The sequence below is a fragment of the Tachypleus tridentatus genome, chromosome 13 (genome assembly GCF_004210375.1).
Source record: "Tachypleus tridentatus isolate NWPU-2018 chromosome 13, ASM421037v1, whole genome shotgun sequence".
Classification (NCBI taxonomy): Eukaryota; Metazoa; Arthropoda; class Merostomata; order Xiphosura; family Limulidae; genus Tachypleus; species Tachypleus tridentatus.
The window spans coordinates 183128006-183155342 of record NC_134837.1 but is presented as its reverse complement, the minus strand read 5'-3'; the positions used below and the strand labels follow the sequence as shown (position 1 = coordinate 183155342).

Here is a 27337-nt window from a genome sequence, read left to right as displayed (position 1 = left end):
AGTAGGAAATATAATAAAGGAGCTTGCAAAAAATGTAGTTTTGTGGTTCATGTTTGAGCTAATGATGTTGTGACAGAAAGGTTAGAGGAGCTAATTAATAAGTACAAAAGGGTTGATAAAGGCCTTCAAAGGAAAAAGACTTTGTCAGGGATACTGTCCAGAATTAACTGTGGAGATTAATGGTAGGTTTAGGTTTGTATTTAAAGATGAGTAGATAGGCTGGTTGGACTTGTAGGATCAGTTAAACGTGAGAAGGGATTTTTTTTTTTAGAATAGTTGGTTTACATTTAAATATGGTAGGAGCTGACATGTTTGTAACATCTATTGACTCAGCTGTAAGGGAAGTTTAAAACTAGGACTAGACAGTGGTGAGGGCTAGAATAAACTAAATACAAAACATTTAAGATGTGGAACAAAGTTTAACATAGGAAATGAATACAGAAGTAGTTATGGTGTAAACTTAATTGTTACTATTGTAATGTTAGAAGTATAAGAAATCAACATATGACTTTATAACACTAGTAGGAAGGGATGATTTGATATAATGGGAACAACTGAAACATAGTTAAACGTAAATAATTTTGATGATAGAAATTTACAGGTTATTTAATAGGGATAGAGTATTAAAGATAGGATGGAGTAGCTTTATATGTAAATAGTGAGTTACATCCTATTGAAGTTGGGGATATCAAAGATAATAGCAAGGAGATTGAATCCATTGGGTGTGTATAAGTTAATACAAAGAGAAAAGGCTTTAGTGTGAATTTGTTAGAGACCATCAGATGATACTGATAAAATTAGTGAGAAACTTTACAATGCAGTTCAGATTTTAGCTGCTAATGAAATAATAATTATGAGTGATTTTAATTTCAGACATGTAAATTGAGAAGTGCTAGTGTCATACCATGAGAAAGAAAGATTTCTGAAAACAGAGCTGTCTATATTAGGTTTATTGTTAATTTCAAGTACAGAAACAATTAAAGAATGGAAAGTGGAAAATGTCCAGGTGCAAGTGATTATTACCCTATTAGGTTTCAAGTTTTACTACTTATGAAAGTCAGGAATAATAATATTTTGGTTAAATTTTAAAAAACAACAAATTTTGAAGGGATCAAATTTAGATCCATTAGTCTTACATCAGTTGTGGGAAAGGTTTTAGACTAATAAATGTTGCTTAACAAAGTAATTTAGCAAAGTTTAGAATTTTACTGAATAGTCAAAATGGTTTCACAAAGGAAAATCTTGCCTTACAAATATATTGACATTATTTGAAAATGTTGCATTTTAGATAAATTATGATAAGAGTATCAATTTGATGCATCTGTATTTCAGAAAACATTTGATAAGGTACCACATAAAAGGTATGTAAAAATGTTATCTCTATGGATGTGGAATATACGATAGCAAATTGTATAGAAGAGTAGTTAGAGGGAAGAGCACAGAGGGTTGTTACAAATGGAGTTCAATGAAAATGGATTAATGTCACAAATGAGGTACCTCAAGGCTCAGTCTTTGGACCTTTGCTGTTATTGATTTACCTTAGTGACATAGATGAAAGAATGGTTAATAAATTACTTAAATTTACAGATATTATTTAGGTCTTGGGTTTTGCTGGCTGTGAAGAGGACACTACTGCTTTACAAAAGGATTTAGATCATTTAGTGAGTTGAACAAACAAATGGTAGATGGATTTAATTATAATAAATGAAAGATAATGCACATGTACTATCAAAATTTGAATTATAAGAATAGTTTGGATGGGAATAACCTTAACAGTGTCATGTAAGAAGAGGAGTTTAGTGTAATAGTTGATCAGTTTTTAAAACCATCCAAGCAGTGTGCTGTTGCTAGTGGTAGGTCAAAAAGGATTTTAGGTTGTATCCATAGAAATATTGAATACAAGTATAAAGAGATCTTAATTTCATTGTATAGGTCACTAGTTAGACCACCTTAGGAATATTATTGAATCATTGGAAAAAATTCAGAGAGGGGTAACTAGAATGATGCCTGAGATGGAGGGGTTGTCATATGAAGAGAGGTTGAAATCTTTCAAATTGTTTTTTCTTGAAAATAGGGAGATAGGAAAATCTGATTGATAGTGCTACATCGTCTTTCTTTTTCGTACTTAACAGTGACAACATTAGGACTAGGGGAGCAGAGTATAAATGTTGGTAGACTAGGAGTCATCAAAGACAATTATTTTAACCGGTGGTTGACCAATGAAATGGGTGTATTTGGATGTTGTGAAGACAGTACATTTAAGTGTGTTTAATAAAATGCTTGATAAGTATAGTAATGATGAAGGCTGGCTGTAAGATTTTTTTAAAATAATGATTAATAGTTTTAATTCAGTTCAGAGGATGGAACAGCCGAGATGAACCAGTATGTTTCATGTTGTCCCAAAACGTCACGTTATATATATATATATATATATAGTACAGCGGATGTGACCAAAAATTATCTTAACCTCAAACTAATTCCCACAAAATGTATTCCACATTTACGTCATTTGGAACAATATTTGATATACGAGGGCTGTTCAAAAAATACGCGGATTGACGTCATAAAACAAAATGTACTTTATTTAGAAGTTACAGGTCGGGGACCCCTTCAAAGTACTCTCCTCCCCAACGCACACACTTATCCCAACGGTGTTTCCACTTGTTGAAACAGTCCTGGTACGCTTCTTTTGTAATGTCCTCCAGCTCCTTCGTCGCATTTGCCTTAATCTCGGGAATCATCTCAAATCTTCTTTCTTTCAAGGGTCTTTTGAGTTTGGGGAACAAGAAAAAATCGCAAGAAGCAAAGTCAGGTGAGTAGGGAAGGTGGGGAAGAACAGTGATCGAGTGTTTGGCCAAAAAACTCACGAGTTCTGAGGCACAAATTTCGCAGCAACGCGGTGCATCTTCAATTTTTCGGTCAAAATCTCTTAACAAGATCCAACTGATATCCCACACTCTTCAGCAAGCTCCCTGACAGTCAGACGTGTGGGTCGTTAGTTGACGTGGAAGGACGTCCAGGACGCTCATCATCTTCAATGGACTGTCGACCATTCTTAAAACGTTCATGCCACTTGAAACATGCCATACGCTTCATAGCAACATCACCGTAAGCCGCGTTAAGCATAGCAAAAGTTTCAGTCGCAGATTTTCCAAGTTTAACACAAAATTTCACAGCAAGTCGTTGCTCCTTCAGGTCATTCATTCTGAAATCCGCCAAATGGAAAAATCACACTTCACTTAAAACCGCGTAGCTAATACACAAATGAAGATATCTGCAATCGGGAAATGGCGTCGTAATTAGCTGATCTGTGCAAACCTAGCGACACCAAGCGGATTCCCCTGGAACCAACTGGAGCCGCGCAATTCAAACAGTCCGCGTATTTTTTGAACAGACCTCGTACTATATCAAAATATAAATAGTTATATACGTAAAGTAAATATTGCCAAGAATATATTTTTCTGTCATGACGTAGAAAGCTTGTAAAAATTTACATGGCAAAGATATTGTTATATAACGTATGCAGAACATATTCTAGTTTCACCAAGGGTCAATGATTTATTGTATTACTTAATTATATTATAACGTAACTAAAGCTCATGTTCATACATATATGATTTATACTTCATTATTAACGGTAATTAGTTTTAATGTTCTGTCATTTCCTGTGTGTGTGTGTGTTTGTATTACTCATCTAACACGTAAGTAGTGCCTGGAAATATTTTAAGACAAAAAACTAAAAGCTGCATCTCCAACATCACGTGACAAACTTACGATATTTAACTTTCCAACTTTGAAATTAGCTTTTTTTATTTATCGAGTTTGAATTATGAAGTTGCTTGTTAACTAGCAAAATAAACATTTTGTCAAATAAGAATAAAAACATTTTTTCATCTGATTTTCATTTACTGTGAAGAACTGCGACCTAAGCTTTTGTATCTCAGAATGGCTTGTATGGGTATTAACACTTTTATTGGGTTTCTCGTCATCAAGAGAAACTAAGTTTTTAATTAAGAAACGCATCTGATTTATAGAAACTTGACGATTAAATTAATTTAGATTATTTTGTTTGTTTATGACAAAAACGAATGATTATTTTTTATAAACTCATCATCCTCAGTAAGCGTTTTTAATATTATGAATTATTTTGAACAGTTCGGACTGTGCATGATAAAAAATACAGTCACAGACAACCAAGGCATATACCCTCCAACGTATATTAAGGTAGGTTGGTTTTTACGTCTATTCTTTAAGTTAATTAGGCTTAGTTGGATCGAACGTTAAAAGTTATTTACTACAGCAGAAGACAGTTTCAGTAGGCCTAATAATCTGAAACAGTTTCGTTACTGACAATTCACAATCTAACGTATAAGGCTTGAAATAAAATAGAATTATTCTGACAATAACCTTTCTATTCTATCTTTCCTTGTAATATTATCGATGTTGCTGTAAGATAAATTTTCAATTTTTTAATTTTAATGTTTCTTTAGAGGAAGCTGGCAATTAAGTCGACGTTTAGAAGTTATTTGTAATTAACAGAAAACAAGTAATATAGTGAAACAGTGAACCAACCAGTTTGTTCGTTCAATTTCGCGCAAAGCTACACTGGGGCTATCTTCATTAGCCGTTCTTCATTTAGCAGTGAAAGACTAGAAGGAAGCCAACTAGTCATCAACACTTGGGCTACTCTCCTTAACCAACGAATAGTGATATTGGTCGTAATATTATAACGCCCCCACGGCAGAAAAGGCATGTTCGTTGGGGCAGGGATTCGAACCCGCGACCTTCAGATCAAGAGACAAGCACCCTATCCACCTGATCATGTCTGGCCTAGACTAGAGGGATGATAGTTAGTCAACACCACCCATCACAAAGTCTTTACTAATCAATACTGGGATTAATTATTACAATATGACGCCTCTACAGCTGAAAAGGCGAGCATGCTCGGAGAGGGGGGATTCGACTCCTAAGTTACGAGACAACAACAGTAACTATCACGCCATGCTAGGCCCCGGCTCAGTGCAATGTTTAGTTCGGTGTTAGTAGTGGGTTGGAGAATGAGAGTTAGTGCTTCTGTTCGTCAACAGGTTGGTCAGTGATAGTATATGTTATTGACTAGTTAGTTAAGCGAGAGAAATGTTTCAAGCTGAGACGTAGTTTAAGTGCACGCACCATTAGTCTCAAAGTTTCGGTGAAGTTGGGAATACAAATGGACGTAGCATATACTGTATCAAACGTTATTGAAGAAATAAATAAATTCATTATCGTTATATGGACCAGATTTGGCGTTATTTTGATCAAATAACCTGAAAGAATACGTCCAACAATAGAACACGTTGTAACAAATACAATCAACCTGCCCAAGACATCAGTTTACATTATTCTAGGTCAGACTTGAAAACAACTAATTTTTGATTTTGTACTTCTATTTTGTTAATTATTTTAAATTTATAAAGATTATACTAATTTTTCGTTTATTGGGGACGTTTTTACTCACTGCATATAATGCTATTTCTAAAATGTGTATTCAAATATTACGAAAGAAAGAAATGTGAAAGATGTTTCTTTTGTTTGTTTGTTTTTGAATTTCGCACAAAGCTACTCGAGGGCTATCTGTGCTAGCCGTTCCTAATTTAGCAGTGTAAGACTAGAGGGAAGGCAGCTAGTCATAAACCACCCACCGCCAACTCTTGGGCTACTCTTTTACCAACGAATAGTGGGATTGACCGTCACATTATAACGCCCCCACGACTGAAAGGGTGAGCAAGTTTGGCGCGACGGGGATGCGAACCCGCGACCCTCAGATTACGAGTCGCACGCCTTAACATGCTTGGCCATGCCGGGCCGTGAAAGAAGTGAAACGTACACAAAAAATAACAAAACAAGATTGTCTCCCTCTGTATCAATGTTTAAGTTCGGCGAAATTATCTGACAGCAAACTTTTTGTTCCAAACAATTTATCTCTACACCTAACACTTCATATTGGTATATATTTTTACACAATTTTGAATTCTGAAGCTCGTAGGCCAGTTTTATTGTCCATTGTGACTTTTTGACTACGAAACTGTTTAATCATTTCCTTATTGTAATATGACGTGGACAAAAACTAAAATTAATTAAATAAACTATTTTTCGACATTTTGTATTTTACGAATTTAGATGTTATTTCTCGTACTTTTGTCCTGGTGTCAGGGTAAATATCCGTTTTTTTACCACTGAGGTTTCCTGATGTATGCTTTCGAAAATCAGTGCCCTAAATCTTGGAATAATGTATAAATTTCAAAACCAAATGAAATTCGGATACCTTTATTAGCCTACTTTTTCTTTTGTAGGTTTCACTAATAAAATAAATTAAAAAACTTTTTATTTTAGGAATGTCGAGATGCTGGAGACGAGAAAGTGAAAGGTCATAAGGTGAGTAGTCTATATATGTATTTGAATATTGTTCTCTCGCGTGATGTAGGTATACGATTAAAACTATATTAAATTCGGGATTATTGAAGTCGATATCTGTATTTCAAACCTGTATCGTGCTTGTGTAGACTTGTGTATTGAGGCATTACTGTATTTTATGCGCTTTTTCTTGGTTGTTGTACGAAAACTGTTCTGATTTGCATAGTAGGCCTTTACTAAGCCTACAACTTGTAGTACAAGTAGGGTTAGATCTAGAAATATCACATAAGTTTGCTTTCTTCGCTTGTTTACATTTCTTTCTTAAACTCTACTCATATGGGAGTTATCAAAAATGAAGATCAAATGTCTACGGTTTTCAATTTTTTTTTTAGTTTAGACTGTGATGTAATATAATAATACTTCACCTTGTAAATTGAATCACAGCATACATTGAACTCGTGAATTACTGCGGTTACTGCATTTTTAGCTTTTTAGTTACCTGAACTTTTAAAAAGTTTTTTTTTCCTTTTGATGTAAAATCAGAAAACTCATTTTATTTTGTGTAACGTATTTATTTCATTTTTTGTTTGACCACCTGAATGTTCCATACGGTTGTACTTTTATAAACTATATTACATATTGTTTCTAAATATTAAATTATGTTTACTCAAACAATACTAACGATATTAATTATAGAATTATTTTTAAATGAAATTCAAAAGGAGAAGAAAGTTTAGAAACAGAACATTATTTCAGAAAGCAAAAATAGGCGATAAATTCGTGAGATTTTTGAAAGTCTGTATAGCATTGAGAATTATTTTAGCGAACTGTAATTATATAATTAAAACTTTAGAAATACAGTTCTAAATAAATTTGTTTGCATTTTTGACCTATAGCATTTATTTATGTATTTATTGTCGTTAGTTTGCACTGCAAGAGAAAAATATCTTGGAATTTATATGTGGTAAGTTTTTCTATGCGTCTTATTAAACTATACATTTCAGAAACGAATATCATTTTAGTGCTAACAAGAAAAATTCGCAATATAAGATGATATTAAAACCGAATTAGTCTTTTTATATATTATTTTTTATAAAGTTACACATTTAGGTTTAATATTTTTGAGTAAATATTGTGTTTAACTGGTGAATAATGAGAACCGCCACCTATAAAATAGATTTGATCATAAAATTCTATCAAAATGTTGCTGTTGAGATCCTAAACCAAGACATTTCTTTAATATATATTTTAGTCTTTTGATGAAATTTGTGACGAATTGAATATCTTGTGTTTCTTTTGTTGCATTAGTTGAGTGGCTGTGTGTTTGTTTTTGTTATGTATTCAGTTTTCTTTGTTTTGTTTATTCAGGGAACAACATCCGTTATGAATGTATAGAAAATAAGGCATCACCAAGGGTAAGCAAAGACTACATCACTCCATTGTGTTCTAATATCGCATAGTTACATAACCTACCTTGGTAAAGATGGACAGCAAAGGTAAGTAAGACTACATCGCTTAATTCTGTTCTAATGTCGCATAGTTACATAACCTATCTTGGTAAAGATGGACAGCAAGGGTAAGTAAGACTACATCGCTTAATTCTGTTCTAATGTCGCTCACTGCCTTGCTTCACTAGTGACAGTAAAATCAAGCATATATTGCCTCAGTCTTTTAACATTTATTTTTATTAAGGGAATACGTTGTAATCTTAACAGTAGCCCGTGAATATTTTTTATATATAAATTTTTATCAAAACGGATAATGATAAACTGTATTCAGTTTTAAAACTAATTTCAGATATAACGTTTTTACGTAGAACTCTTCATTATCTATATGGATTCCTGTTGTATGTACGTTAGTTTGAGTTTTCAATTACGATGCATTAACAACATTAAAACCTGTGGACTACATTTAAAGAATCGCATTTATACTGTAGAAAGGAGTTAACAGGCTCTCTTCTCGTGGTAGTGATCGTTCATAACATCTTCTTTTAGTGAGATCGAGCGTTATTATGAAAACCATAGTAACGACAACAGAATCAATTATTGTTTCACTAATTGTAAATAGATGATGGCAAAATTACGAAGTATTGCTAAGCCTAAGATAAATTTATAAAATGACCATACAAGATAGAATACAGAATTGGAAGAAATTATGTTGTACCTGGTGGTTGTAAGTAAACTTGTCAAAGTCTTCTAATTTGTCCTTTTATTATTATTCTTGTATAGCCGTTCTTTAAGTTTATTTATTCGCTCCACTATAGGATCCCTCATTTTTTATACAAAGCTAAACCTTACTAATCTTACTATGTAAACCTAAATAAATATTTTTTTCTGCGAAGAAATAAAAGAATTAGATTAACTTTTCTTTAAGATTTTCCTGAAAAGTGTTTTTACCCATTTATCAATTCGGATGTTATTTTGGTACTGTGTTATGTTTCTAAATAATTCTCATAATGGATGTCAATATAACATTTATTTCTCGTCTCATATTTACTGATGGGTTCATCGAAAATTGTTGAGTCACGCTTTCCTTTCCATGAGTTATATCATTACAGATGTAACGTATCACGTGCTAATTAAAAAATCCAACAAACGATTCTATAATCTTCTTACAACACGAGAGTAGTCTACTCCCCCCTTAATGTACAGTAATCGTAGGAACAATATAATATACGTTCCATGAGCGAACCTTACCATTACAAGTATCACCAACTTTGTATAGTTTCGAAGAATGAAAGTTTATTGGTTGTATAATTTGATTACAACAATGGTCATTGCAGTATGGAATAAGATAGAAAATCACCACAGTAATGATGTTTTAGAATATTGTAAAAGAAATACATTATTTCGTATTTGAATAACAGAGAACACAAAAAAACTGGCTTTCTGCAGTTGATAAACCGTTCGTACACAATTGTTATGCGATATTAGATAAGGCCAAGTTAAAACACGTCTATATATTTGTTTAGAGACCACTGTCTATGTCGACCACTTCATAAGAACTTATCGATTGTAAACGCCAGTCGTTTGAACATAAACTAAAAGAGAGTTCTCAAAAATTTGTTTGTCTTAGAGCAAAGCCATATTGAGTTTTCTGCTGTGTCCACTGCAGGAAATCGAACCCAGATTATTTTTGCGTTGTAAGTCTGCTGTCCCACCAGAGGTCATTTTTAAAGGTCAACAACACCTATTCCAAGAAACCAACGAAGTGTTAAAGTACTAGCTTATCTTAGAAAACCACATAAATGTTAAAAACTGGCTTTAGAGCACCCAAAATAATTCCAAATCCAAATAAAAACGTTTGTACTGAACGCTAGTGTACGGCAGTGTAAGGGTAGGACTATAACTAAAATATATAATACTGAAAATGTTTATTGTAGTACATTCCACAATATTATATTTTAATTTTCTAAGAATTAAAACCACTTGCACAACTGAATTTCAAAGGACAGTAGCACACACGAGTCTAATATTTCACTGTTGTACTTCTTCTGTTTTGGCATCTAGAAAAGGAACAGTAGAAGTAACATATACTGGAATAAGTAATTGCATACAGTTAACTTACTTAATTGTACACGTATTGCTAGTGGCTGATCACCGAAAGGTATGGGTTTGGCGGTCAAAAACAAAACAATATTTATACTAACACGAACTGTGCTTGTTACCAATTACGAGTAAGTGAATGGCCGAAACATACCGTGTTCTGTGTCGAGACTGACAAATTCAGAGTCTTCTGATTTGAATTACGTTGTTTGAAATATGTTGTCCATGTGTTATAAATGCATCAGTGTCAATGTTAAGCATAAGACTATTTTCCTTCCACTTTCATATACTAGAATTTCTTGCAAGATGGTGATCCTTGCAGTTTCCTAAGTACGGGAACAGCAGTTGGGCAGACATAACATACGTTGAGTATTATGATGGAACAAACTTGAATCGTGGGAAAAAGCTGGATTTTCCAACAGGATATTTGACTCACAGTGTAAATATCGTAGGTTCGAATCCCCGTCCCACCAAAAAATGGTCGTTCTTACATCCATGGGGCGTTATAATGTGACGGTCAGTCCCACTAATCGTTGATAAAAGTAATCCAAGAGTTAGCGGTGGATGGTGAAGATTAGCTAAATTAGAGACGGCTAACGCAAATGGCTCTCGTGTAGCTTTGCGCCAAATTCAAAACAAACCAAATCAGCAAGACAATAGAAAGTACAGAAGATCTATGTTTAGACACAAGTAATTAATTAAATATTAGTTTACCATTCTATTCTGAACAGAACTTGGACCCCAGACAATCGACTATTACTGCTACGGAACGACACAAGATGAAGAAAATACTGTTTTAACGGAAAATGCTTTTTTTGTATGGCAATTCAGGAACAATTCACTTATTCAAAAGAGATGTTGTGACACATCTGGAATTGTGGAAAATAAAAATTTTCTTCTGGATGGTACATAAACAAGGAAATCTCACCAATAGCCCTGACTTAGAATCCTGGAGCGGAAGGAGAGTAGTTAAAACTCAACACTTTGTCTACCCCCTCTCCAGTTACAACACTAAATTCTGGTATCGATATCAGTAATGGTCAGAGCACTAATAGCTCGTTGTGATCTGGGTGCTAAACAACAAAACAGTCAACTTGTTCAAGAAAGTCGTGGCCGAGACAAGCGTAGGTAGATACAATTTATGATGTGATGCTTAAGTGTGGATTATGTATTCTGTTGTTCACTGTATTAACAGTTATTTACCATTTTACAAATAGGTTCTTATATGTGACGTTGAGAAGAAAATGATTTTTTTTCTCCGTTTCTGATATTACATAAAAGGTTTACGGTTTACAGACTTTCCTTTACTTCAAGTGTCACATCTGTCACAAAGTAAAGTGCATAACAGCACATCCTAATTTTATCAGAACAATCCGAATTACTGATTTTCAAAATCTTCTTTAATAGCTCGATATACGTATAGTACTCAACTCTTTGAGGGATGACAAACAAGTTGAAATACACTTCAACTTGATGAGTTAATGTTTCTGTTGTCAGCGTGAGAGGTAACAAACGCATGCAGGTGGAAGTTGGCTTATTGGACAAGGATGGCTTTCTTGTTTTGTATTGGAAGTTGGTTTAGTGGACAAAGATGACTTTCTTGTTTTGCATCGGAAGTTGGCTTAGTGGATAGAGATGACTTTCTTGTTTGGCATTAGAAGTTGGCTTTGTGGACAAAGATGACTTTCTTGTTTTGCATTGGAAGGTTGGCTTGTAGGAAAGAATAATCTGACTACCTTGCATTTCAATGTTGATCAGCAGACAATTATAAACATTGTGGCTCTAGGACACAACAGTCAGATTTACAAAGAGGCAAAAATATGGATTTCTAATTGTCATAACAGAGGCTGAGTGTAATCAATTCAACTAAATTAAATAAACTTGAAGACAGCCAGATAGGGATGGAACGAAAACGTCAGCAGCTTAAAGCGTCCAATATTGTCACTATGTAAAAAATAACAGAGACAACTTCTTGAAAAACTCTAGCTAAACACCTTATTTATGATACAGAAGACCATATCGATACAGCTAAGTACGAGGTATATATATACGTGTCTTACGATGTCATGTATTTCTTGATTAGAAACTTGGCTTCTAAGCAACTACCTATGATGTCCTAACAGACGAGGATGATTATTAGAAGTAAAATGTATACCAACTCTATTGAGAATACGATACTTGTTGTACTAGCTCCTTCTTTAAAATAATGTTGTTTCATTAGAAAACAAGCTGAAAACTCTAAAGTAAGTTGAAATGGTGATTACTATCAGTTACAGGGGCGTAACAGGTTAGAAATAATGTAATCTCGTTTTGCTATACCATTCTGGAAAATGTCCAACATAGCCTATGTGGCTCTCTTCAAATTTATTGGTACTGTTTTTTTTTATATATATATTACTCTTGAAGATGTCCAACATAACCTTATTCTCCTGTGTTACTGTTCAATATTTCAATCATAACCTTGCCTCTTCTCTACAAACGAGGTACAGCATGGCCAGGTGGTTAAGGCACTCGACTAGTAATCTGAGGGTCCCAGGTTCGAATCCCCGTCACACCAAACATGCTTGCCGTTTCAGCCGTGGAGGCGTCATAATATTACTGTCAATCCCTCTATTCGTTGGTAAAAGAGTAGCCCCAGAGTTGGCGGTGGGTAGTGGTGATTAGCTGCCTTTCCTCTAGTCTTGCACTACTAAATTAGAGACGGTTAGCGCTGATAGCCCTCGTGTAGATTTGCGCGAAATTCAAAACAAACCAATCTGATAGTTTGTTTATGGAACTGTTATAAAACAACTAAGACATTTATAAATTGTAATGTAGTTCTGTAATATGTAAGTGATCAAACGTGCTTTTCTATTATACGTTCATGCAAGTTCAGTATGTTTAGATAATTCAACTTAATAGATGTTATTTTACTATAAATAATTACTTATTTACATTACGGTACATTAGAAAACCACACCAAAGTAAACCGTATGAACCATAATAGTTCCTTATGTCAGTACACTATTATAAGGTATCAATATAAGTTGTTACATACAGCTTTGGGAAAAATAAACTATGATAGGTAACAACTGCCATAAAACTGTTAGTTAATTTTAACATCACTCTTAGTACTGTGTAGTACTGACAGAAACTGTTAATTTTAACATCACTCTTAGTACTGTGTAGTACTGACAGAAACTGTTAATTGTAACATCACTGTTAGTACTGTGTAGTACTGACAGAAACTGTTAATTGTAACATCACTGTTAGTACTGTGTAGTACTGACAGAAACTGTTAATTTTAATATCACTCTTAGTACTGTGTAGTACTGACAGAAACTGTTAATTTTAACATCACTCTTAGTATTGTGTAGTACTGGCAGAAACTGTTAATTTTAATATCACTCTTAGTACTGTGTAGTACTGACAGAAACTGTTAATTTTAATATCACTCTTAGTATTGTGTAGTACTGACAGAAACTGTTAATTTTAACATCACTCTTAGTACTGTGTAGTACTGACAGAAACTGTTAATTTTAATATCACTCTTAGTACTGTGTAGTACTGACAGAAACTGTTAATTTTAACATCACTGTTAGTACTGTGTAGTACTGACAGAAACTGTTAACTTTAACATCACTCTTAGTACTGTGTAGTACTGACAGAAACTGTTAACTTTAACATCACTCTTAGTACTGTGTAGTACTGACAGAAACTGTTAATTTTAACATCACTCTTAGTACTGTGTAGTACTGACAGAAACTGTTAATTTTAACATCACTCTTAGTACTGTGTAGTACTGACAGAAACTGTTAATTTTAACATCACTCTTAGTACTGTTTTGTACTGACATGAGACGATAACAATAAATGTAATTAACGTACGTTGTCTTAAGCTATTTTAGAAAATATGAAAGTATGCTCACTTAGTCTAACGTATAAAATTAAACAGTTGTTACGGTGTATGAGATGCGAAATACACTAACATAAAGTTATATGTTTGTTAATTGAAGTTATGAAGATTAAATGTACACAGTTCCAATGTTCATGAATAGTGTACTATAATAATAACTTTATTATGTAGTTACCTACTGAAGTCTCATATTTTCTTGAGGTAATAATTTTCATCGATGAGGTTGTGTTATTGTCCAAAGGACACTAGTGGTCAGTCAGTCTGTCTCCAATTGACACAGGGAATTGTTAGATGTAATAGGCTAGCTGACTTCCCTCTAGTCTTACAGTGCTAAATTAGGGACGGCTAGTGCAGGTATCCCTCGTGTAGCTTTGCACAAAATTAAAAAAAAAAAAAAACGCACTAAAAACAAAACCCTTCCTTGGCAGCACAGCGAATCATGTGATTTGCATTGTAGCTATGCATTGCTTCCATCTGTCGATGAAACTTGTAACAAGTTTTAAAGGAGTTTGTGCTTATTAATGCGTGCTTGTAGAGTCATGTGGTAGAAATTGTCGAATATTTCTCCAAAGAAATGCTGTATTGGAACATTAGGATTTTTTTCTTTTTTACAAATAGGTGGTTCGGGTGTGACATAGTTACCAGACTGTGAATCTGAGGATCCGTGTCTCATGTGCCGTTGCCTCAAAATCACGCTTCGCACTTTGTCGTCGTTGGAGTGTGTTATAACAGTAAATATAAAATACAATTATTTGATTGGAGTACCTCAAGAATTAACGATGGGTGTTGTTGACCAGCTGCGTTCCTTTAACCTAGGGCTTTAAAGTTAGGGACGACTAATACAGACAGCCCTTGTATAGCTCAGCGAAATGATCCGAAACACATACACAGAAAAATGATTAATCAATGATACAGATACGGTACGTGTATCGTTTATGGATATGTGCACGCCACCTGAGGACGGTGCCACTCTATCAATTATAGAAGCAAACTTAGAGATTGGTTAGTATTTGTGGGTTGATTTTAGAGCAAAGCTACATTGTGTTATGTGCTGTGTTCTATCTTGGGGAGTCGGACCCCAAATATTAGCGTTTAATTTTGCAAATTTACCTCCGTCTTACTGGGTATATAAAATATGAGGTCAAAAAACAATGCTATAAGATCGATGGAAGAAACAGCGTTTAATGAAAGGTAGTTGGGAAGGAAGATATAGCACGCCATAAGATTTCAGTGATGTAACACGTTTGACATGACCTTTGACCTTTAATGTTCAAGGATACTGTTTTTAGGTCACATATTTATTTGTCTATTGCGTTTCTACCCTTTAATTTTTGTCTATATTAAAATGTTTGTTTGGATAACACATCCGCCAATCAAATTCATTTTTACAGATCACGTGATTGACGTTGTGTTTTCAAAAGCTCTCGATGCTGTTAATAGTGCTTTTTGTGCTTTTCTGTTATAGCAAAGCCACATTGGGCTATCTACTGAGCCTACCGAGGGGAATTGAACCCCTGATTTTAGCGTTGTAAATCCGTAGACTTATCGCTATACTAGCAGGGGGCGTTGTTAATAGTGCAGTTATGTGTGGAGGTGATTTAGCAAACACGTTTTAAATCTTCAGAATTCTCAGAACGTTGATATTCAGATAAGGTATTATTTTCTGCTCTAACTCGGTAAAATCTTTTACAGTTGTTATTTTTACAGTTTCGTCCATTTTGTTATTGATGAAAATAAGCATTGAAATTATTAACACTTTAATTATATTTATATAATAAATGTTGGAAGTCTCGGAAGAGACAGCAGCTCACAATGAAATAGACTAGAATGGCTGAAAATTCGTTGAATTAAATTAGTAGATATATGGTCGTTTATTTTGTTCCACTATATGTGAACTCTAAACGTAATAACTATTAATAATTTATACGAGGTGTCTATAGACTATGAAAACGTCACATTTTACACGTGTTTGGAATAGGTTGTTTTATTCCCTATCGTGACTACGTTCTAATCTATATTTTGTCATCGTGGATTCATTCTATGTAATGTGAGTAATAATGAATTTTTGATTTGTAAAGGACAGTTTTGTTTTTGGTAATTCTTGGATCTTTGATCTTCTTACTTGCCATTATACTGTCCAATCAGGTCTTCTTTCTATCTGTACGTGCGTTTCACGTTGCTGATCGCTAAATATGGTACCTTTCTAGAAATCTCTTCTTGGATTAGGTTGGTGATGGAGCTCCAAACGGATGTTTTTCTCTAGAACTTTTGTTTTGGATTTGGTTGTCTATTGAGCTCCAAAGTGGTACCTCATTAAAAATCTTCTATTGATCTAGGTGTCTACTCGAGCTCCAAAATGGTACCTTTTTAGAAATGTTTTGTTGATATGGTTTGTTTATAAATATGTTGAAATGACGCATTTGCACTAATAATATCTTTCGGAGATTAAACAGTTTCCTTCTACGTGCTTAGTGTAACAGTGAAGTAAATATGAAACATTAGGTAAATCTTTGTGTTGTATACGTTATTTGATCGAATATTTTGATTAAAATAAATCTGTGAGGTTTAACAGTGATACTTCCCTCACAAAATATATTTATTTGTGTAATATACATCTATTAATAAATACAGTTTGAACCTTTCCATTTCAAAATATTAATACTTGTATAATGTACAACTGTCAATAAATATTGTTTGAAACTTTCCATTTTAGCTGTTTGAGATGTTCTTCATATAAATAATTCTTCATATTCTATCAGTTAGAATAGTTTTATAATATTTTATAGTCATTAAATTCCTCACATGGAAACATACGATATATCCAGGTCTTAAGTAAGTAAATCTTGAAAATTAAAATGGTTCAGTCACTGTCCACTTTGTGTATAGTTGAACCACTGGTCATTATTATTATTTGTTTCCTTCTAGGAGCTGTCAGTGCTAAAACAGTGTCAAGATAAAACATTTCCTGACGTCACTATTGAACATTTCTTCAACTTCATCTGTGACTTCACAAGTGAATCTGTTGAACGTCAGACAGAACAGGTTAGAACATCTATATTGACATGTAGAGATATATCATTATGTATAATGTACTCACGAGTGGATAAATAGCTGGTGGTTGCATCTTGAAAGAGGGATCGTCCCTGAAGAGTAACCAGAAACGATTCTGTTGGTTAAGGAAAGTAAAATCAGCTTAGTAACTGGCTTTTTATGTCAGTAAGTTGCTAGTTACAGATGCACGTCTGTTGAAAATAAGGGTTTGTGGTATTAGAAAAAATACGTAGGTTAAAGAAATCAACTCAACACAAAATTACAAATCTCTATAAGCCTAGCGATTTCGACAGATTGGTCTTTGTTTTTCAGGGCCAAACTCATAACAAACATCCATCTTTCGAAAACCCTCGGGTTACAGAGTTTCGTATCTTTTGTTGAAGGTACATCTTTGTGAGACATGATGTTTTATCTGATAAGCACAGTTGTTTAGTTTTATTATTTACGTTTGCTGTGAACACTTATTTGAACATTTCAGTATTCAGTCTCTTTACATACAAAATTAAGTTATTTTAGTTTCACGTTTCATTTTCAACTGTAGGAACGCTCAAATCTCACGTTTAGCAACTCTTCTTTAAATTATTACCATGGTTATCTGACCTGAAACTATGAATTTTTAGGTTTGGTTTGTTTTGAAATTCGCGCAAAGCTACACGAGGGCTATCTGCGCTAGCCGTTCCTAATTTAGGTGTGTAAGACTAGAGGTAAGGCAGCTAGTCATTACCACTCCCCGCCAACTTTTGGGCTACTCTTTTACCAACGGATAATGGGATTGAGCGTCAATGCCTCCACGGCTTAAAGGGCGAGTATGTTTGGTATGATGTGGATTGAACCCGCGACCCCTCATATTACGAGTTGAACGTCTTAACCCACTTGGCCATGCTGGACCTTCAGGAATTGTATCCACCATTTATGTAAACTTTTTTTCGGTCCGGCATGGCCAGGTGGGTTAAGGCGTTCAACTCGTAATATGAGGGGTCGCGGGTTCAAATCCACGTCATACCAAACATACTCGCCCTTAATGCCCCCATGGCTTAATAATGTGACGGTCAATCCCATTGTCCGTTGGTAAAAGAGTAGCCCAAGAGTTGGCGGTGGGTGATAATGACTAGCTAACTTCCCTCTAGTCTTACACTGCTAAATTAGGGACGGCTAGCGCAGATAGCTCTCGAGTATCTTTGCGCGAAATTCGAAAAACAAATCAGACCTTGTTTTTAGCGTTTATTCATCTTTCGCTAAATCTATTACTCTGAAACTTTCTCTGCTTGGTTTTTGGCTACAGTCTTTGCCCAAGTGGTTATAAATTCAAGAGTTATTGAAAGGGTTATTATGTGCATGCTCGCTTATTCTAGTAGCTAACGTTCGAGTTGTTTAAACATATAGGCTTACCTGCGAAAGTAGGAGGTATTCTGTTTTTAAATGGGAAAAAAATTACATATCTGTTTGTTCGGTGTGAAGATTACTCGTAGACTGAGTTGTGGATAAGTTGATTGTAGAATGTTTTTGATTTTACCTTTTTTTTTCACCAATGAAAGGTGAAAGGACATTTTTAGGAACGTTGAGGTCAGGAATTTTAGGGTTGTACACCTTATTGGTATATTCAAAAATACTTTTGTTCATAACCGCTAGAGGGAAGGTATATTTAATAAAATATTGTTTAATAATTTTATCATGAAAATAACCATACAGGTCACATCAGGTTATATGGTGCAAAAACTAACTTAACCGTGTAGGTCAAAACGTTTTTGTGGTTCTGTGTTTGTTCGTAGTTAGGCGCAAGGCTACGCAAAGGATTGTATGTTCTAACCCGTCACTGGTGTCGAAACCCGGTTTCTGGCATCATGGGTCTGCAGACATACTGTTATGGGCTGTTGAATCTTACATTTACCACAGAGTCACTTTAATAACTTCTTAAAATAAATAAATTAGATGTATTTCAATAATTTCTGCTAGATGTTAGGGCTCAGGATTTGTGTGATAAGGCAATGTGAGTGAGGCCTTCTGCCTGTAGTTGTTTATTAACACCTCAAATAACTTGTCTAATGTATAAAAGACAGTTGTCATTTTGTTTGTAAGTAACGCTCATATTACACGAATCGTTTTTGATCAAGTTGTACAATTCTTGTTGAGTTTTATTAGAGTTTGGTTGAAAATTATTTTCATTTCCTCAAGGTGTGTTTATTTTTCTTTTACGATGCAGGGGGAAGTTTTAGGTGAATAAATCTTTCTGAGGGAAAGACAAGGGTTTTGTTGTTGTTTTGTAACGTGTCGAAATAAACTAATATGTTAATAAATACTGTTTCGTGCCATTATCGAGGCTTAGAAAACGGTGATATTTACATTAAAACAAAACTTTTAAATTGTGTTTTTTTATCAATTTTTCAACCTATAGTGGGCTGAGTGTGTGGCAGAAAACAGCAAGGTTTCTCGGATTGAGAAAGGAATTCCTGGTTATTTAATGGTGAGGAATATTTCGATACTTTCCATTTAATTAACCATCTAGACTTCTAAATTGGACACAGTGTTAATCAGTCTGAAGCTTAAGCACATATAAAAATATATATAAACCTGTATTGGTGTCTCAAGAACTGGTAATGTGAAAAGTTATGTATTGTAAAACCTAATTTTCGTTTGTTAAATCTAAACTATACAAATAAAAACAGGATATATTGGAACACACATTTTTCATTAAGTCATTATTTAATGTCCGTAGTGCATACAGAAGACATATTAATAGTAGAAAAATAAAAATATTTAATTAGACACTCAAAATTTCGCTTTACAACTTCTTCAGGAGTGTTCACTAAAACACAAACCGAATCTTTGACTTTTCATTTTTAAATTTTATAAAAAAAATCATTGGTTGAATACTTCTTCAACAGAAGTTTAACATCGGTAACTTCTGCGCGTCATCAGGAAACAAAAGTACAGTTTTTTTACTTCCTCTATTATTTTAGATTTACCCTCTACTGATTCATTAAACATTTCAGGAAATGGCCGTATACCGAAACTTTAAACTATATTTTATTTTGTCTTTTGTCCAAGTAGCTATTGTATTTCATGGAATAACTGATAAAGTGTAAAAAAGATCGTCAGAGTTGGAAGAAAAAATTCATTTCAAGTCGATTTTCTAAAGAATATTACGTTAAGAACAACAGTTGTGTATATTGTATTTTTAATTACTGTTTGACCTAACTGTTGTTCTAAAGAATATTACGTTAAGAACAACAGTTGTGTATATTGTATTTTTAATTACTGTTTGACCTAACTGTTGTTCTAAAGAATATTACGTTAAGAACAACAGTTGTGTATATTGTATTTTTAATTACTGTTTGACCTAACTGTTGTTCAAAAGAATATTACGTTAAGAACAAAAGTTGTGTATATTGTATTTTTAATTACTGTTTGACCTAACTGTTGTTCTAAAGAATATTACGTTAAGAACAACAGTTGTATATATTGTATTTTTAATTACTGTTTGACCTAACTGTTGAACATTCCAAGAATGATCTCTGACCTGATTGTTAGAAACATTTATATATTGAAACCTAACCTTATATTTAAATTACTGTTACCAGCTTTCTGGTATTAAACAATAGGGTTTTATATATTAGAATAACAAGTTTCGGGTAATTAGATGAAGGCGTAAAAAATGACATTGATTAACATAGTTATTCAAACATTTTGAAGTTACGGTGTTACAATTTTTCCTCACTTAGACATAAGAATACATATAAATACTTAATATGTAAATAATTGTTTTTAAACAATAAAAACTAGTTTTGACGTATTTTTCTTTTCCACTCTTAGGAATGCACAAATCTGGGTCAAAGTTTGGTAAGCATCGAACTTTATGAAACATAAATCTGTTATAATAATATTTAGTTATTGTTTGTTCTGAAAACGTACGAGCACCTTATTTAAATACAGTGCGACCACTCAACGGATGTAGACAGAAGACATATTTAAATATGCTTTAGAACACATTTTCTTGATTTTGTACAACAAATTAAAAGGTTATCAGAGTTTTCAAAAAGGTTTAACGTTAGGTCGTAGAATAACTGTTTATTTATTGATAGTATTAGATACAGTAATGTTTAGGCCGCACTTTTATGTTAAGGCTTAACTAATTTTAGGCCTAAGACAAGTGTACTTGCAAATTTCGGTGTTTGCAATTGCGTTTTGTTTTTTTTTTCGTATTAATCTAGAAATCTTGTATTTAAAGGAGTACTGTCAAAATGAAGACACTGTCTTAACCGCAAATGTTTTAATGGGCCTTTCATAGTTGAATATTATTACTTTGAACGCCATTTTATGTTTTCTGATTTTTTGTCAATATTGTACGATTTAAAAAATAATATTAAAATCATTACAGCGTAACCTGGCGACAAAAGATTTTATGAATTCCCGGCAAAAGACTATTTGGTTTATAATCAAGCGTAAGAAAAATGAAACAAGATTTGATAAATTTTGCTTTTATGTTAATGTTATTTTTAGTAGAATGGTATACACATTTCTCATGTATGTAGTATTTACGTATTCCAGTGTTTATGATATAAGGTTACGTGTTGTTATATTGAGTGTTGTACATATTGTGATTTTTGTTATTCTTATAGACACCAGTATCTCAAGCAGTTAAAGACTTTTTCTGTGGTAAGTTTATTCACTTTTACTTATTTCTGTTTCCCTGTAGTGCTGTGATTTATTTGTATTCGTTAATATTAATATTGCAAGTTCGATCTACAATAATGTAATGAATTGTTGTTGCTGTTTTCTGTAATAATGTAATAAGAATCGTCTTTACTTGTGTTTACAATTTCAATATTGTTTCACAGTAATGGTATATAACTTACAAAAACTTCGGTCACACGTATCTGTTTCTTTCTACAGAACAACCAGTCAGATATCAGTGTATACAGAGGGCGGTCTCTCAAGCGGTAAGAAGTGTGTTACGTTTTTCCTTATTTAAATTATAACTAAAATGCATCTTGCAGAATTTTAGACCACTTGTGACAGATATTAATACAAAATATTTCAAACAATTAAAGTGAGTATAAACGTTTTTATTTTTCTCGTATATCTGTGTTTGTTTATAAACACAATATCATTTTAAAGAAAAAATATTTGACTGTAAAACTTAAAGTGAATTTTATATTTTATTAAAATATATACAGATAGTTTTAAAAATTTGTATGCTTCAGGCTAAGCTCGATTAGTTTGAGAGAAAAAAAGAAGTCACTGACTTATTATAGAAGGCCCAGCATGGCTAGGTTGTTAAGGCTTTCGAATCAGGGTTCTGGATTCGAATCCCCGTGACATCAAACATGCTTGTCCCTTCAGCCAGGTGGAATTATAATGTTATGGTTAATCCCAGTATACATTGGTAAAATAGTAGCCCAAGAGTTGGAAGTGGGTGGTCATACGAGGGCTGTTCAAAAAATACGCGGACTGTTTGAATCGCGCGGCTCCAGTTGGTTCCAAGGGAATCCACTTGATGTCGCTAGGTTCGCACAGATCAGCTGACTACGACGCCATTTCCCGATTGCAGATATCTTCATTTGTGTATTAGCTACGCGGTTTTAAGTGAAGTGCGATTTTTCGTTTGGCGGATTTCAGAATGAATGACCTGAAGGAGCAACGACTTGCTGTGAAATTTTGTGTTAAACTTGGAAAATCTGCGACTGAAACTTTTGCTATGCTTAACACGGCTTACGGTGATGTTGCTATGAAGCGTACGGCATGTTTCAAGTGGCATGAACGTTTTAAGGATGGTCGACAGTCCATTGAAGATGATGAGCGTCCTGGACGTCCTTCCACGTCAACTAACGACCCACACGTCGACAAAATCAACACCCTGGTGCGGGCACATCGACGTTTGACTGTCAGGGAGCTTGCTGAAGAGTGTGGGATATCAGTTGGATCTTGTTACGAGATTTTGACCGAAAAATTGAAGATGCACCGCGTTGCTGCGAAATTCAGCCCTCAAAACTCGTGAGTTTTTGGCCAAACACTCGATCACTGTTCTTCCCCACCCCCCTACTCACCTGACCTTGGTCCTTGCGATTTTTTCTTGTTCCCCAAACTCAAAAGACCCTTGAAATGAAGAAGATTTGAGACGATTCCCGAGATTAAGGCAAATGCGACGAAGGAGATGGAGGACACTACAAAAGAAGCGTACCAGGACTGTTTCAACAAGTGGAAACACCGTTGGGATAAGTGTGTGCCTTTGGGGAGGAGAGTACTTTGAATGGGTCCCAGACCTGTAACTTCTAAATGAAGTACATTTTGTTTTATGACGTCAGTCCGCGTATTTTTTTAACAGACCTCGTACATAGCTGCCTTCACTCTGCTAAATTAGGCATGGCTAGCACTGGTTGTCCTTATGTAGCTTTGTACGAAAATTCAAAAGCAAACAAACAAAATATTATTATAGAGTCCCCTGGTGGGACAGCAGTAAATCTACACAATTACAATTCTAAAAGACAGGGTCCATTTCTTCCTGGTGTACACAGCAAATAACCCAATGTGGCTTTGGTATTTTGTTAAAGTCTTCTTGAAGGATCCCCACAACATGTCCTGATAACTAGATATTTTGTTAAAGTCTTGTTGAAGGATCCCCACAACATGTCCTGATAACAAGGTATTTTGTTAAAGTCTTGTTGAAGGATCCCCACAACATGTCCTGATAACAAGGTATTTTGTTAAAGTCTTGTTGAAGGATCTCCACAACATGTCCTGATAACAAGGTATTTTGTTAAACTCTTGTTGAAGGATGCCCACAATATGTCCTGATAACAAGGTATTTTGTTAGAGTCTTGTTGTAGGATCCCCACAGCCTGTCCTGGTAGCAAGGTATTTCCCTTGTGGTTATTTACAAATTAACAAGTTAAACATTTTCTTTCTGCTACAGACCCTGATAAAAATGGCTGAATGCAGTGATCTGACGGAAGAGATGATTCTCTCAAAGCTGTGTTCCACTGGAACAAGTGAATGGGTGAACAAGGTATGCTAAACACAACAAGAAATAACATAATTATATATATGTACTACTTGAACCTCTTTTACTTCCCCCTGTAGTAGAAACGTAAATTAGTTTACGTGCATAAATAATGTTGTGAAATGTTCTCAAATTCATTATTCAGTATCACACAGCAGACCAACTGTTTCATTGTGTATATGCATCAAAGACTTCTTTTCTGTTTTATCAGCAAAGGATATGGCTAAAAAAGAATGAGTCAGACCAACACATCATAGATTATGTTTTTAATTTCATCTCTGGTGAAAAAAGAAGACACATCTTAAAGAAATATGAACAATCAAAGATTAATTCTAGTAATGTTTTATCAGTATTTTATTTTGGTCATTTCTTAATGATCTTTTTGTCTAGTTTTACTTGTTTTTCCTTCACATAAATTTATCTGTAATTTAAATGTGATGAACCTCTTAATAGGCAACATCCACTTCTAACCCTAACACTCTTGGTTTGTATGGAATTATTTAATTGTTAACAAACACCTGGTTAAGAGTTGTACCATAAAACTTTGTTTGCAACGAGTGTATTTCCCCTGAAAAACAGAGGCTGTTTACAGTAACAGAGTAATTTATAAATATTTAGTGATTTGACGTTTACATTTTGCCTATAGGTGGTGAAGTGGTAAGCCTTTAGGCTTATAACACTAAAAATTGGGTTTCAATACTTGCATTCAGCAGAACCAGAATAGCCCACTGTGTAGTTAATTGCAATGAAACAGTAACAGCTTTCACGTTTTAAGATATAATTATTTTACGATAAATAAAAATCGTTACATTTGTCCTCAGGAATGTTTAGCTATAAACATGTTACAAATTACATTTCTTTAAGTAAATTACAATGTAAATAAATTACACACTTGCAACTTGTGTACATGAGCAGTATAAAATTAAGAATGGCCTAACTCACACGTGAATGTGTAAAATACACATTTAAATATGTGCATGTGTATTTGTAAAGTCACTAGTTTTATACAATGCAATTGTTGTTGTTTTTCAGTGGACTGAATGTATAACTATTGCCACACAAGATATTGACTTGAAAATGGTGAGTGTTAATCTTTTCTTTTCAGTAATAATAAACATGAGTAACAAAATGAATATAACTTAACTGTATAGGTATTATCAGCAAACATCTAACTATATATTTAACAATTACATGAAATTGATTTATATACAGACCAGTTAAGAGAAGACACTTGTACCATCACTACACAAAAACCAGTAAATATAAAAATATTTCCCACATAAAACCTTAACATTCAAAACACAATAATATCACTACCAGTTACCACAAACTATGGATATGATTATACTAGTTTAGTTACTACACGAAAACACTGACTGTGATGATACTAGTTTAGTTACTACACGAAAACACTGACTGTGATGATACTAGTTTAGTTACTACACGAAAACACTGACTGTGATGATACTAGTTTAGTTACTACACGAAAACACTGACTGTGATGATACTAGTTTAGTTACTACACGAAAACACTGACTGTGATGATACTAGTTTAGTTACTACACGAAAACAGTGACTGTGATGATACTAGTTTAGTTACTTCATGAAAACACTGACTGTGATTATACTAGTTTAGTTACTACATGAAAACACTGACTGTGATTATACTAGTTTAGTTACTACATGAAAACACCGACTGTGATTATACTAGTTTAGTTACTACATGAAAACACTGACTGTGATTATACTAGTTTAGTTACTACATGAAAACACTGACTGTGATTATACTAGTTTAGTTACTACATAAAAACACTGACTGTGATTATACTACTTTAGTTACTTCATGAAAACACTGACTGTGATTATACTACTTTAGTTACTACATAAAAACACTGACTGTGATGATACTACTTTAGTTACTTCATGAAAACACTGACTGTGATTATACTAGTTTAGTTACTACATGAAAACACCGACTGTGATTATACTAGTTTAGTTACTACATGAAAACACTGACTGTAATTATACTAGTTTAGTTACTACATGAAAACACTGACTGTGATTATACTAGTTTAGTTACTACATAAAAACACTGACTGTGATTATACTACTTTAGTTACTACATGAAAACACTGACTGTGATTATACTAGTTTAGTTACTACATGAAAACACTGACTGTGATTATACTACTTTAGTTACTACATGAAAACACTGACTGTGATTATACTAGTTTAGTTACTACATGAAAACACTGACTGTGATTATACTAGTTTAGTTACTACATGAAAACACTGACTGTGATTATACTACTTTAGTTACTACATGAAAACACTGACTGTGATTATACTAGTTTAGTTACTACATGAAAACACTGACTGTGATTATACTAGTTTAGTTACTACATGAAAACACTGACTGTGATGTTACTACATAAAAACACTGACTGTGATGATACTACTTTAGTTACTTCATAAAAACACTGACTGTGATTATACTACTTTAGTTACTACATGAAAACACTGACTGTGATTATACTAGTTTAGTTACTACATGAAAACACTGACTGTGATTATACTAGTTTAGTTACTACATGAAAACACTGACTGTGATTATACTAGTTTAGTTACTACATGAAAACACTGACTGTGATTATACTAGTTTAGTTACTACATGAAAACACTGACTGTGATGATACTACTTTAGTTACTACATAAAAACACTGACTGTGATTATACTAGTTTAGTTACTACATGAAAACACCGACTGTGATGTTACTACTTTAGTTACTACATGAAAACACTGACTGCGATGTTACTACTTTAGTTACTACATGAAAACACCGACTGCGATGTTACTACTTTTGTTACTAGATAAAAACACCAACTGTGATGATACTACTTGGTAACAAAACTTCTACGTTTATTTTTAGTGTAGTTTTTTAATCTACTTACTAAAGTGTATTTTCTTTGTGTAGCTCTGTCTGTAGCACAACCTGAAGAGATGGATGGAAAGCTGTGGAAAACAACAGAAGATATGTACTGCATGTGGTAAAATAGTACAAAATAATATCACATATCACTTCCTTAACTGTTACTAACGAACGTGCACATTTGTATAATTGGTTCAACTATTACTGAAATAAATGTTTTAACGTTATCATGATAATGATATTGTAGTAACTTAATATGTCTTTATGTAAAAAGTAAACAAGTGTCATTATAGGTGATCTCAGCTCTGACTGTTCGTGTTGTCCACCATACTAAAACAGAAGTTATTGGGTGGGTTTAGCTGTGACTGTAAAATATCTTGATGTAGAAACTGTAAATTTTACGACGTATTGAAAGCCCTGGATCAGACTCGGTACTATAAAATTACTAATGCGCTTATTTTGTTGGAATATAGTATCACGTATTAAGTGCATCATTACAGTTTTTATCTATCATTTGAGTAAACTAT

At 33.7% G+C, this 27337-nt stretch overlaps 1 protein-coding gene across 1 annotated transcript in view; it reads left to right on the top strand.

Moving 5' to 3' along the window:
• LOC143238162 (uncharacterized) overlaps positions 1 to 27046 on the top strand; it is a 34629-nt gene extending 7583 nt beyond the window's left edge. Inside the window, exons 4-15 of the mRNA XM_076478141.1 lie at positions 4156 to 4224; positions 6373 to 6414; positions 7318 to 7357; positions 7762 to 7808; positions 16758 to 16874; positions 19276 to 19344; positions 20694 to 20720; positions 21500 to 21536; positions 21774 to 21820; positions 23794 to 23886; positions 24913 to 24960; positions 26856 to 27046. Coding sequence (XP_076334256.1) covers positions 4156 to 4224; positions 6373 to 6414; positions 7318 to 7357; positions 7762 to 7808; positions 16758 to 16874; positions 19276 to 19344; positions 20694 to 20720; positions 21500 to 21536; positions 21774 to 21820; positions 23794 to 23886; positions 24913 to 24960; positions 26856 to 26867 — 648 coding nt within the window. The 3' untranslated portion in view covers positions 26868 to 27046. The remainder of the gene's footprint in view (positions 1 to 4155; positions 4225 to 6372; positions 6415 to 7317; positions 7358 to 7761; positions 7809 to 16757; positions 16875 to 19275; positions 19345 to 20693; positions 20721 to 21499; positions 21537 to 21773; positions 21821 to 23793; positions 23887 to 24912; positions 24961 to 26855) is intronic.
• Positions 27047 to 27337: the final 291 nt, after the last annotated feature.